At 47.6% G+C, this 15,037-nt stretch overlaps 2 protein-coding genes across 3 annotated transcripts in view; one reads left to right on the forward strand and one right to left on the reverse strand.

Moving 5' to 3' along the window:
• Positions 1–5,140, reverse strand: part of RAB27A (RAB27A, member RAS oncogene family) — a 39,220-nt gene extending 34,080 nt beyond the window's left edge. Inside the window, exons 1-2 of one of the 2 annotated variants that reach the window (XM_076073105.1) lie at positions 4,811–5,140; positions 1,776–1,858 (exon numbers count right to left, since the gene is read on the reverse strand). The gene's annotated coding sequence lies outside the window, so the exon portion shown is untranslated. The remainder of the gene's footprint in view (positions 1–1,775; positions 1,859–4,810) is intronic. The other variant, XM_076073104.1, reaches the window with a different exon arrangement.
• Positions 5,141–8,965: 3,825 nt separating this feature from the next.
• UQCR11 (ubiquinol-cytochrome c reductase, complex III subunit XI) lies at positions 8,966–14,570 on the forward strand. Its single transcript, XM_032968950.2, has 3 exons — positions 8,966–9,116; positions 12,963–13,096; positions 14,334–14,570. The coding sequence occupies exons 1-2, from the start codon at positions 9,055–9,057 to the stop codon at positions 13,081–13,083; spliced, it is 183 nt and encodes a 60-aa protein (XP_032824841.1). The 5' UTR covers positions 8,966–9,054; the 3' UTR covers positions 13,084–13,096; positions 14,334–14,570.
• Positions 14,571–15,037: the final 467 nt, after the last annotated feature.

The following is a 15,037-nucleotide window of genomic DNA, read 5'->3' on the forward strand; positions in this document are numbered from 1 at the left end:
CCACACGGCGACACAAGGTCGCGAAAGTGCCAGAAATAAATCAACAATTCGCAAAGTCAACTCCGCTTCAACAAACCGAGGAAATCCTGCCGATCGGCGCTGCCTGATAAGCATGAGGAATTAAAACACAATCATCACCCACCACCACTACAGACCGCATTCACACAAAACACACCAAGACAAAGGTCGCCCGTGTAGCCTGTAACAGACTGTTGGGGCAAGTGCTGTTAGCAAGCACCTATAAAGGCCGGAACGTCACACGAGGGGGTGGGTGGCAAACACCACGCCCGGCCGCCTTTGTCTCCCCAGCGGCGATGTTCACTACACACACCGCACCAGGTATTCATTTGAGGCACACACACACCACACAATATATACACACAACACACAGCGTGCACACCACAACCTACACACTACACACAGCGTGCACACCACAGCCTACACACAATACATCGTGCCCATCACAATCTACACACTATACACAGCGTGCACACCACAGCCTACACACAACACACAGCGTGCACACCACAGCCTACACACAACACACAGCGTGCACACCACAGCCTACACACTACACAGCGTGCACATCACAACCTACACACTACACAGCGTGCATGCCACAGCCTACACACTACACAGCGTGCACACCACAGCCTACACACAACACACAGCGTGCACACCACAGCCTACACACAACACACAGCCTGCACACCACAGCCTACACACAACACACAGCCTGCACACCACAGCCTACACACAACACACAGCCTGCACACCACAACCTACACACAACACAGCGTGCACACCACAGCCTACACACAACACACAACGTGCACATCACAGCCTACACACAGCGTGCACACCACAACACACAGCGTGCACACCACAACCTACACACAACACAGCGTGCACACCACAGCCTACACACAGCGTGCACATCACAACCTACACTACACACAGCGTGGACACCACAGCCTACACACAACACACAGCCTGCACACCACACACAACGTGCACATCACAGCCTACACACAGCGTGCACACCACAACACACAGCGTGCACACCACAACCTACACACAACACACAGCCTGCACACCACAGCCTACACACAACACACAGCGTGCACACCACAACCTACACACAACACACAGCCTGCACACCACAACCTACACACAACACACAACGTGTACATCACAGCCTACACACAACACAGCGTGCACACCACAGCCTACACACAACACAGCGTGCACATCACAGCCTACACACAGCGTGCACACCACAGCCTACACACAACACACAGAATACAGACATAACTACACACACGGCATGCACATCACAACCTAAACTAAACAATGTATTTTATGTCTCTTACCAGGTAAGGCCCACTGAGCTGCATAGCTCCTTTTCATAAGCGACCTGGCCACAAATGATAACTCAACGTAGTTGCTTATCATTTGGAAATGTAGAGCAGCCAAATACTCCAAACGCATGACGTTGATTCTAAATGTGGAGGGGAAACCCGGACGACCCGGAGAGAAATCCACGCAACCACGGGGAGAGAGACACCGCAAACTCCAAATATACAGCAGCAGCAGGCGTCAGGGTCGGGATCGAACCCACGACCTCCTGCACACCAGGCGAGGAATTCAACATCTCCTAGCCACCGTGGGCCCCTACACACACACAGCGTGCAGAATTACAGCCAACACAAAGGCAAATATCCCCCGTCTAGCCTTAAAATACTATTGGGGCAAGTGTTGTTAGAGAGCAGCACCTACGAATGCCGGCACGGCACACGATGGGGTGGGTGGCCAGGACCACGCACAGCACCAGGCACTCGTTTGAGGCCGAGCCGACCTAGGGGAGGGCCAGGACCGGCACAGTCACACACGCACACGCATCCACAAGTGGCTTTCCACGCGAGTCAGTCACTCATGCAAGGAATGACGCCTCTACTCTGATTCACCAGCACCGCTCACCAACACACCTGACGCTATATTCTTAGCTCTTTCGGTAAAGTCACATTGAAGGGAAACAATAATTTACACCTGACGCTGCTCACTAACGCAGCACACTGCTAGTTCGTCTAACGATGCACACTCGTGGTGCTCACCAATACGCGTAACACTGCTCACCGCCGCATCTAACGCTGATCACTAACACGCATGCAACTTCTCACGAATACACCTAACACTGCTCACTAACACACCTAACACCGCTCACTAACACACCTAAGACTATTCACTAAAACACCTAACACCGCTCACTAACACACCTAAGACTTCTCACTAACACACCTAACACTGCTCACTAACACACCTAACACTGCTCACTAACACACCTACTACTCACTAACACACCTAAGACTACTCACTAACACACCTAACACTACTCACTAACACTGCTCACTAACACACCTAAGACTTCTCACTAACACACCTAACACTGCTCACTAACACACCTAACACTGCTCACTAACACACCTACTACTCACTAACACACCTAAGACTACTCACTAACACACCTAACACTACTCACTAACACTGCTCACTAACACACCTAAGACTATTCACTAACACACCTAACACTGCTCACTAACACACCTAAGACTGCTCACTAACACACCTAAGACTACTCACTAACACACCTAACACTACTCACTAACACTGCTCACTAACACACCTAAGACTATTCACTAACACACCTAACACTGCTCACTAACACACCTAAGACTGCTCACTAACACACCTAAGGCTACTCACTAACACACCTAATACTGTTCACTAACACACCCAAGACTGCTCACTAACACACCCAACACTGCTCACTAACACACCTAACACTGCTCACTAACACACCTAACACTGCTCACTAACACACCTAACACTACTCACTAACACACCTAACACTGCTCACTAACACACCTAATGCCGCTCACTAACACACCTAACACTGCTCACTAACACACCTAATACCGCTCACTAACACACCTAACACTACTCACTAACACACCTAACACTACTCACTAACACACCTAAACTGCTCACTAACACACCTACCACTACTCACTAACACACCTAAGACTACTCACTAACACACCTAACACTACTCACTAACACTGCTCACTAACATACCTAAGACTATTCACTAACACACCTAACACTGCTCACTAACACACCTAAGACTGCTCACTAACACACCTAATACTGTTCACTAACACACCCAAGACTGCTCACTAACACACCCAACACTGCTCACCAACACACCTAACACTGCTCACTAACACACCTAACACTACTCACTAACACACCTAACACTGCTCACTAACACACCTAACACTGCTCACTAACACACCTAATGCCGCTCACTAACACACCTAACACTCCTCACTAACACACCTAACACTACTCACTAACACACCTAACACTGCTCACTAACACACCTAAGACTATTCACTAACACACCTAACACTGCTCACTAACACACCTAAGACTGCTCACTAACACACCTAAGGCTACTCACTAACACACCTAATACTGTTCACTAACACACCTAAGACTGCTCACTAACACACCTAACACTGCTCACTAACACACCTAACACTACTCACCAACACACCTAACACTACTCACCAACACACCTAACACTGCTCACTAACACACCTAATGCCGCTCACTAACACACCTAACACTCCTCACTAACACACCTAACACTACTCAGTAACACACCTAACACCACTCACTAACACACCTAACACCGCTCACTAACACACCGAACACCGCTCACTAACACACCGAACACCGCTCACTAACACACCGAACACCGCTCACTAACACACCTAACACCGCTCACTAACACACCTAACACCGCTCACTAACACACCTAACACCGCTCACTAACACACCTAACACCGCTCACTAACACACCTAACACCGCTCACTAACACACCTAACACCGCTCACTAACACACCTAACACTGCTCACTAACACACCTAACACCGCTCACTAACACACCTAACACCGCTCACTAACACACCTAACACCGCTCACTAACACACCTAACACCGCTCACTAACACCTAACACCGCTCACTAACACACCTAACACTACTCACTAACACACCGCTCACTAACACACCTAACACCGCTCACTAACACACCTAACACTGCTCACTAACACACCTAACACCGCTCACTAACACACCTAACACTACGCACTAACACACCTAACGCCGCTCACTAACACACCTAACACCGCTCACTAACACACCTTACACCGCTCACTAACACACATAACACTACTCACTAACACACCTAACACTACTCACTAACACACCTAACGCCGCTCACTAACACACCTAACACCGCTCACTAACACACCTTACACTGCTCACTAATACACCTAACACTACTCACTAACACATCTAACACCGCTCACTAACATACCTAACACTACTCACTAACACCCCTAACACTGCTCACTAACACTACTCACTAACACACCTAACACTACTCACTAACACACCTTATACTACTCACTAACACACCTAACACTACTCACTAACACACCTACCACTACTCACTAACACACCTAACACTAATCACTAACACACCTAACACTAATCACTAACACACCTAACACTGCTCACTAACACACCTACCACTACTCACTAACACACCTACCACTACTCACTAACACACCTAACAACTGCTCACCACCACCACCACCCAAACAGCGGCTCCCACCAAACCCCGGGCGTCTTGTTGCACCCCGGCCGCTCGAGACGCCCAAGCCCCGCGCGGCACTCACCGGGTTCACGACGCACGCGACGCACCGCAGCTGTTGCACGGAGACAATTAATTAGCTCCCTCTCGGTGACGCAACGGTGGCACGGAGAGACAACGGGAAGGGGAGAGAGACAAAGGCGGGCCCGGGGGACAGGCAGAAGGGGTGGGGGGAGGAGGAGGAGAGACGCAAGACGCGCGGGGAAAGATAGGCGAGAGACGAAGGCGGTGCGAATTCAAGTCCCTGCTGCTCGGCGTGTGGAGCGATGCCTCCTGCTCCTGATCAGCACCCCCGGCAAAGGCAGCCGGCACCTCGACTCGAGAGAGGGCGGAAGCGGGGCACTCCCTGCCCCTCCCCTCTTATCCTCCCTCTGGCTCCTCCCCCCACCCCCCCCCCCGACTCGCTCTCTCAGACTCCGCAACCTCCACCTCATCCACCTCCTCATCCCTTCTGACTCTCTCATGCACCCCCCTGCTGCTGTCTCCTCCTTCCCTCCTCGTTGCCTTCCCCTGGCTCCTGCATCACACCGCTCTCGCTCTCTCATCCATCTCCCCACTCCTCGCTAAACCTGGGTCCCTCTCCCATATTTCCCTGGATACCTCCTCCCTGCCATGCTCCCCCCAGCCTTCCCTGCACCCTCCCGTCTCCCACCCCAAGAATCACCGAACCACCCTTTCCTCCCTCCTGGCTCCCATCGGCACCCTCCCTGCCTCTGTGTCAGGCCTCCACCCTTCCCCGTCGTCTTCCCTACACTCCCTCTCCGACCATCCCGTCACCTCCATCTCTCCTCGCACGCTTTTCCTTTCATTCCCTATCCCCATCCCTCTCCCCTCCTCCTCCTCCTCCTCCCCCCTTCCGATCTCCTCCATCTCCACTGTCTCCCCATCCTCCTCCTCTGGTCCCCTACATCCATACTTGTTGTTTCACTCCCTCCATCCCTCCTCTCTCTCTCTGCTTCCCTCCTATCTCTCTCCTGTCCGTCTCCTCCCTCCACCCTACCACCTCCACCTCCACCTACCTGCCTGTCCCCCCCCCATCCCGGTGTGAAATACTCCACACGAAGCCCCCCTCCCCCGCACGCTCTGCAGGTGTGAGGCGACACGCGACGACCCTATACAAAAAAAGCCCTCCACGTAGAGTCCCATTGGCATCTCATTAAACGCCGTCACTCCGCTCATTATATTGGACTCAATGACACAGCGGGGGAGGCGTGGGGGGGGGGTTAGCCGAGATGAGGAGCCCCATCCATCCTGGGGGGAAAGGCGGCATCTCTCGATTCGTCACCTCCCGTGAAGTTCAGTTGCCATGATGTCTAAATCCAGTCGGCACAGGACTATGGCTTGCTAATGAGAATCTCTCGCATGACATTTACCAACTGTCGTTCCTGGACGGATAGCATTCGAGAACAACAACAAAAATCTAAAAATATATATTTTACGATTAAATATTTTATTGGCAGCGGCGCGGAGGCTCAACTAAAAAATATATAGGTGTAATTTATTTATCCGGGAAAGCCTCACCGAGTCGCAATAATATTTCAGCAAGATGTGGGAGGAAAGTGGCGTGGCCAAATAAAAGCCCATGCATGCGAGAGATGAATGAACACGATTTGCATTTTTTTCTGGGCGTGCTTAATGAATGCCTCAGCATCTCAAAGCCACTCGGGTCACGATATCTCATCTCGATCGCTGCAGTGTTCCCTCATAGCAGCTGTTGTTGTACTACAGGCGACACAGCAGCTGGCCTGGCCCGCGAGTCAGTACCGTATTCGTCCGGGGGGGGGCGATGTTGTTACGGGGTTATTCAATTGACGTAATTTGCAAATACGTAATTTTTCCAAATTTGGCAAAAAATCAATTTTTGGCACGTACTTTTTGGTTGTTGAAATAATAATATCAGAGGAACGTTAACGTGCGCATGGTAGATACACCCGCGGTATTATCCAGGGCGGCCGGGGGCTTGAACCAGCGCTACCGCTCGGCTACATTACCCCCACCACCCCACTGAGAATCACATTGAGTCGTTAATGGCTCGCCGCTCCATCTCCCTCGCGGACGCGTTCCATTCCTTGGCTGCGACGGCTTCGTCGTCATTATTCCTGAGCACTCCAGTACTCCACAGTTTCATCTTTTGAATGGCCCCTCCATAAATTAAAAGTGGTGGGAGACGGCCTAGGAGGAGGACACGAATGCACACAGATTATCAGTAAGAGGGTTTTTTTGGGTTAGTTTGCGTTAAAATATGTGTCGTTAAACCCGCCACCACCCAACACAGCCAACAATTAAGGTTTGTCACGTAAACAGAACATGCCAGTTCGTTACTAGTACAGCACACCGGTGTGTTGGAGAGCAAAGCCACAACATTTACAATGAGTACGGCGTGTCGCCAGTAATTACAACCAGCTCCATCAGGCGACAGCCAGAAGACGTCTACTCTCCCCAGAAGAGTTTATCCTTCCCAGAAGACAGCTACCCTCTCCAGAACATATCTACCCATTACAGAAGATAACTGCACTTGTTAGAAGATCACTACCCTTCCTGGTAGACGTCCACACTACATAGAAGATATCTACCCTACCAGGAACTCTCCTCCGTTCCGATTTTAAGCTTTCGTGATTGCAGGGATTCATCTTCTTGGTTCTTTCGGTAAAGTCACGTAGAATGGAAATAAAATAATGAAATAAAATAATAAAATTCTCACGACGTTTCGGCCACAACACAAGTGGCCTTCTTCAGGTGAAGAAGCAGGTCCATCAAGAAGACAGAACTTGAATGAACGCTGTTAAGCGAGGACCGCGTCTTTTGAAACTCCGCCCACACAGTTTCAACAGACACGGTCCTTGCTTGACCTGTTTCTTCACCTGAAGAAGGCCACTTGTGTTGTGGCCGAAACGTCGTGAGAATTTTATTATTTTATTTTCCATTCTACGCGACTTTACCGAAAGAACCAAGAAGATGATCTCCTCCGTTCCTAAACGAGTTTTGCCGTTCCCACGCGTGACATGATCGTCTCGATATCTTGGCGTTTCCCAGAAGACCTCTACCGTACTAAGAAGACGTCTACCGCGACTTTCGAAAACAAGAGGAGATTCTTCCGATAATTTTTTTTATTTTAACCCCATTTGTGGAAGGCTTCTTCCGTGCTCATAAGACGTCTACCTACCATTCCCAGAAGACACAAATAAAAACCTCTCCACTACCTCCATAGTCTATACTCTTTGGTTATTTCGGTATAAAGTCAGTGGTACAAGTTGTTTTGGGTTAGATCGCGTAAATTAATAAATGTGTCGTCAAACCGGCCACCACTCGACACAGCCAATTAGTAAGGGGTTTGTCACGTAAACAGCGTGCTGGAGAACAAATTCACTCCGTGTTTGTTAACTCCCCCCCCCTCCCTGTTCCATTCACCATAAGTTATCTACCGTTCACAGAAGATAAAAAAACCCTTTTGACTTAAAACTTTCGTGACTGCAGGAATTCATATTCTTGGTTCTTTCGGTAAAGTCACGTAGATATAAAAAAAAAATCTAATTAAAAAAATATATATATATTTTTAAATAATTTGAATAAAATACAAATAATTGATTGAAAATAATAAAGGAAATTTTTTGTTGTTAAATTAAATAAAACATTTCAATTAAAAAATAAATTGAAAATAAAGCAGAAAAACCCCACGACGTTTCGATCGCAACACATAAGCGGTCTTCATCAGGCGGGAAAAAAGACCGCTTGCGTTGCGATCGAAACGTCGTGAGTTTTTTTGCTTTTATTATTTTAAATTAAATCTTGACTCAGAGCTTTTGAGACCTCAGGAATTCATATTCTTTGGGTCTTAAGATAAATTTCGATTTGAAGCTTTCGTGACTGCAAGGATTCATCTTCTTTGGTTCTTTCGGTAAAGTCACGTAGAATGAGAATAAAATAATACATTAATAAAATAAAATGACACAATAATATTCTCACGTTTCGGCCACAACATTCTACGTGACTTTACCGAAAGAACCAAAGAAGAAAAAATAATTCATTCGCCAGAACATCTCTACCGTTTCCGGAAGATTAAAAAAAACAACAACCCCCCCGTTCTAATCACCGGAAGATGTCTACCGTTTACGGAAGATAACAAAACAAAACCCTGTTCCATTCCACCGGAAGATCTCTACCGGTCACGGAAGTTCTCCTCTACCGGTTACGGAAGATTAATTAAAAAAAAACAGGCGCCGACTTTCATCTTCCGGAAGAGTCTCCGCCGGTTTTCTCAGCGCTGCAGCGATGGTGTCCTCCGTGGTCGCGAAATTGCTCGGCCCCAGCCTGGCGCAGGGCCTCAAACTGTGGTAAGACGCGTGGGGGGGGGGGGGAGAGCGGGGCCCCTCACGGCGGGGGGCCTTCGCGGCTTCGAGGGCCCTGGGAGGGATCGAGGAGGTGGGCGAGGGGTTACCGGAGGCCCGAGCAGTGAGAGGCGAAGTCGAGGCATTGGCGGGCAAGGCCCGTGAGCCAGGGTGACCTCTACGGGTCACGGGGTGCTCGTTGGGCCGTGATGTGGATGATTGATTTCAGGAGGTTGGATCATTGAATCAGGAGGTGGGCGATTGAGTTCAAGAGGTGAATCGTTGAGCCAGGCGATGGATAAGGAGGTGGATTTTTTTTTGAGCCAGCAGGCGGATAATTCAGCCAGATGGTGGACCGTTGAGGTGGCTGAGGTGATCATTTATATCGAGAGATGGATCATTTATATCGAGAGATGGATCATTTATATCGAGAGATGGATCATTTATATCGAGAGATGGATCATTGAGTTGCCAGGTGGATTTTGAGTCGGAAAGTGGACAGTGGACAAGGATTCGGATGGTTGAACCAGTACGTGGATTATTGAGCGAGAAGGTGGATCGTTGAGTCGGTGGATCACTGAATAAGGAGATGGACATTGAAGCCAGGAGGTGGAATAATTGAGCCAGGCGATGGATAACGAGGTCGACCATTCAACCAGTAAATGGATTATTGAACGAGCGGATAAATCGATCACCGAATAACGATGTGGACTTTCAGTCAGGCGGTGGATCAGTAAAGCATGAGCTGTATCATTGAGTCAGGAGTTGGAACACTAAGCGAGAGGATGGATGGAGCCGGGATGTTGATCATTAAGCCAGGACGTGGATAATTGAGTCGAGAGATGGATCGCCGAGTCTGGAGATATTTCATTTACGGAGGCGGTGGATCATTGGGGTCGGGATCAGGATCATCTGTGTTCACGATCAAAGTACTAGACGCTCTTTACAGCGAGGTTAAAATTGTTTCACATGAACCAAAGGACATCGGTGAAATTCACACACAGCTGCCAATGAAATGCTGTCACCCGATTCCCCGTAACGAACGTGTGACTGCTGGGGCCTGGGGGAGACTGATGGACGGGGTGATGCGTGTGCCCGAATGAAGCTAGTGCGGGGCCTGTAGCATTATTGTTGTTATTAAGGAGCCCTAAATAAAAAAAGCACATATAAAAACACAAAATGTTTACTTGCACAGTAAAGTAATTGTATTTTTTCATAGATAATACGACAAATCGCTCACCTTAAACACCCAGTCGTTCATAAAAGTTGAAGGCGGTATAGTACTATGGTAATAGAGCAAGTGCAGAATCACTGAACCGGAATTGATAGCTTGAAGGCATTTAGCGCGGGTCCCGTAGCTACATATGTAGATACTTTTGCTACGAGGATAACCCGGCACTGACTGGGGGGGCGTGGGATTGAGCGCCTCTCGTGTGAAACCCTGCTGACCCAAGTCTGAAATCTTATCGAGTGGGGGGGGGAGGGCATAGATTACGTTTTGTTTACGAGATCGGTGAGGGGGAATCGTGCTGTTATTTTAGATACTTCGCCGGTTTTAATCGATGTGAAATGTTTTTTTTTTTTAAATCGCCCCAAATGCCTGAGACTTGATGGGTAGAGTGGACTTGCTGGTAACAGCGGTGTCCAGATCGTCTTCTGTGGAGGAGGCTCGTGAAGATCGCCACTGGGCATTTGGAGGCAGTCGCTCTCCGACAACCGATTAGCACGGTTGGCTACGTACGGTGCGAAAGAAGATCATTGTTTTTTTACCCGTTTATCTGGCAACAAAACTGACACCTTTTTTACAAGGAGTCATGTTTACATTGACCACAATACCTGCGGTCGGAACGCAAACAAAAAACAACTCTGATAATGTATGCACTGTGCTTGAAATTGATTGGTCCACACCCGAGACAGCTTTCTTTAGAGCCTCGTCTCACATGGTGTTGGACCAGAAGACGCCAAAAGAAAGCTGTCTCGGGTGTGGACCAATCAATTTCAAGGACAGTGCTTACATTATCAGAGTTGTTTTTTTGTTTGCGTTCCAACCGCAGGTATTTTGGTCAATGTAAACATGACTCCTTGTAAAAAAGGTGTCATTTTTGTTGCCAGATAAAAGGGTAAAAAATTTTTTTATCATATTTTGTTACTGGCAAATGTGGTTTCCAATGGTGGTGCGAAAGAAGTTCAACATACAACAGCAGAGGGTGGCTAAAATGCAAGTTGGCACAGTAGGGAGCACAGGTGGGGCATCTGACGATTATCTCAGGCAGTCAACCCACTGCGCCTGGGTCTGTCCCGTGACCTATCGGCGAGCCTTTGACATTTCACGTAACCTCGGGGTGCACCTGGCCTGGCACAGGCGCCGTCGTAACATCACCGGGGCTTTGTGGTGAACTGCGGTTGTTGTTTAGTGTGGTGAATGAAAAGTATTAAAATAATATCCGGTCATGTTTTTATTGGACAAATCTTTTTTACAGCAGCATTATCTCATTTTTTATATTTCCTCCAATCTTCCCGCTTGTGCTATTGGTGTCATGGCATGAGAGAGTGAATCTGGCCTCTCACACAGCAGGGCAATCTGTGTCGGAGAGAACTGCCGGCAGAAATAGATATCACAGAGCTACAGTGAAACCTTGGATTGCGAGTGTTTTGCAAGACGAGCAAATTTTTTTAAATAAATAATTTGATAAACGAGGGATGTCTTGGAATACGAGTAGTACGTATACGCTTTGTCTGCCGAGCGTCACGTGATCACAACTGAGCCAATGGTCCTTCTCTCTCGCTGTGGGATTGTGGGTAATCATCTCCCATGCTCGGTCTTAGTCGGCGTGCCTCACTCGTATAGTCAACATCCGTGCGAGCGTATACTGTTTACTACAGTACTATAGTGTTGTGACTACGTGTGTGTGTGCATAAAGCATTTTTTTTTATTTTGTGTCCAAGTGTAGTGACTGTTCTTTAGTAAACTGTACTGCAAGTGAAAGTCGTCCTACACAATAACCCTCCTCCTCTCTTCTCTCTCGTCTCCCTCACACCAGCCACGATTAAATGTAATTAATACATTTGATTGCTTTATATTACATTTAAATAATAAAAATATCAAAAGGTATTTTGTATTAATCATTTTATATGACTACAGTATTTTTGGGTTGTGGAACGAATCATCTGAGTTTCCATTATTTCTTATGGGGAAATTCGCTTTGATATACGAGTGCTTTGGATTACGAGCACGTTTCCGGAACGAATTATGCTCGCCATCCAAGGTTTCACTGTACTTCTGAGTTCCCTTGAAGTGACCTCTGAGCCACGCAGTAGAGGAAAGCATTTCCACACCTCTGCACTTATTTATCAAAGCACAATCGTAAATGAATAAGTGGAGATGATAAGAAGTTTACACGTGTCAATATAGCATTATTCATGCAGATTGCATCTAAAATCCCATAGAATTTGTAATGTGCAGTGTTACAGAAATTTCCAGACAAGCAGGAAGGCAATCAGAAGTTCTATTTTGGGATGTTTGGCCAACCACATTAATGAGTATTCACAAATATGGGAGTACGGTATTTGGAGAAGACCCGAACGTACGAGAGGGGATTAACTAATCAATCACCCCTTTACAGATGCAAATTATTTCACTTCATGTACTGCCATACCCTGGAAGGCCAGGAGATGGCGACCTCAACACCCACGTTTAGGAAAACAGTTTCATGGGTGTAATCCACCAACCCTCGCCTCCAAAGTGCTGATTTACCAACGTGCAACATAGCCACGAGTGCCTAGAGGAGGTGCCCATTTCGTACCTTGTCTGACACCGATGGCTCACTCGCGTGCGTCCATGTACCTGCCCAGGATCCCTTCAGGGGCGACGTGGGGAGGAGTTTGCGGAGTGACGCTTGTCTACCTAACCGACTGGAGGCTCATCCTCGACTACGTGCCATATGTCAATGGCAAGTTCAGCGAGAAAGACTGAAGGAGCTCCGCAGGTACGTTGGGTCTTGCTGGTCCTATGGCTTGCCACGGCCTCTTAGCGATACCCCCGTGTTCCCACATGGATGTCAGATTATTGTCTTGCCCTCTTGTCAAAACGCAGCGTCAGTGAGCATCGTATTGGCCACACGCCGTTGACAAACGCCGTCTAAATCGGCGTATTGCAACTCCAGTCCTCGTAACACCACCCCATGGGACAGATTTCCACGGTCACCTTCAGGTGCGTACAGTGGCTTAATTTGCATGTGAACAAGAAAAGATTGATAATTGGGAAAAGGCAGGCCGTGGGATAAGGGTGGTCGGGTCATGGTTGTTGGAATTGAGGAACGACGGTTTTAAACTTTAAACAGGGGTTCTGCAGCTGTTTCTGGAAGGTGACGTAATGTGTGTATAATGGCGGTCCACCTACGTTGGAAGATCACGTGGCATAACGTCTGTCCATGTGAGCACTAATCAGGTTTACATTGTGGTGTATATCACGGCCTGAACTGGCTGCAGGAGTAATGTGAACTCATTACATGCCACTTGCAAAAATGAAAAACATTAATCTTTAAGACATGCAATTCAATGCATCTGTCGTGAGCTCGAAGAATCTGTACTGACAATTCAAGGATAATGGCCCTGTTGAGGGTTGACTGCATAAATGCAACATGTCAGATATACAATAGTTGAGTATTTGCGTGTTTCGGAATGTGGTTTTCTTTGCTGGCCATCACACTTGTGTGCAACAATGCACATCTGTTCGCACACCCTTTGGTGTCTTCCTGCGCACACCTAAAAAAAGCCTCAACTCAAAAGTGATTTCCTGCTCAAATGAGCATTGAGGCAGTGCTCCGGTTCACAGGTCTGAGCCAGTAGTGGGAACTCCTATCCTTTGGCAAGTAGATGTATCCAAAGGATCACCACTGTTTACGTCCCACAAAGTGGTACCCATTTTACCAATCCTGGAGGACCAATGTATGGATTAAGTCCGAACCAGAATTTGAACTTGCAACCTTCCAGCTGTGAAGCGGCTCGTTCACCACTGAACGACCTCCGTATGGCTCCCACGAAGCATTCGATTGGGATTTGCACAGCATACATGATGACATACCTTTAAAAAATCACGAGTGGGTCTTCTGCAAGTAAAATATTAACTGTTGTTTTTACCCTACATTAGAGACCAGTCTTTGCAATTTGTGTACGCACTCATATTATTCCGTGGCAAATCTTGACGCGACGTTTTCTTTGCAGGGGATATGAAGCATCAGCCAACGCTTGTACGGGATTTCTCCAGGCTGCGTCTCCATCCACCGTTCACTATGCTTGGCTTCGCCGGAAATGGGTGCAGCGTTTTCCCCCCTTAACAAATAACATGGCTAATCTGTGACTGGTTTCTCTATTTAAAAGTCCAGATAAACAACATTTACTTTCAACTACTGTGCTGTATTTAGAAACTTGCTTTGAAAATAAAATGTATTTACTGGCCAATTATCTGTTGAGCATGTTTCAACATCGGGCTTTAAAACAAGACTGCACAACGACACGTATGGTAATTTGGAAGAGGTGGCCTGTGTGGTTGAAAGGTCGGTGTCGATATGCGGCGCTGAGATTTAGTTCCAATCCAGGCAGTCACCTATGATTAAAGAGGGTTCTTTGATTTGATGGTTTCAGCCCAGTCACCAATGACGACAAAACACCTTAACATTATACGTCTCAACTTGGCTACATTCTAGTTCAGAAATTGAAAGTATCAGTTTTACTGTTACTTGACAAACACTACTCTCATGTGACCTCAGCAGCTGGGAGTGAGAAGGTGCTGCCCTGCACTGTGGACCAGGTCAATGGTATCTGCTTCCATGGATTATTCTCTAACACGAATAAAGGGTTGCACTGCTGTGTGTGAGTTACAAATGGATACTTTTCATGACATGATACCAATCGCGTAATCTAGATAA

This window comes from Petromyzon marinus, chromosome 40 (assembly GCF_048934315.1).
Source record: "Petromyzon marinus isolate PM22_M1 ecotype Great Lakes invasive population chromosome 40, UKy_Petmar_22M1.pri1.0, whole genome shotgun sequence".
Lineage (NCBI taxonomy): Eukaryota > Metazoa > Chordata > Hyperoartia > Petromyzontiformes > Petromyzontidae > Petromyzon > Petromyzon marinus.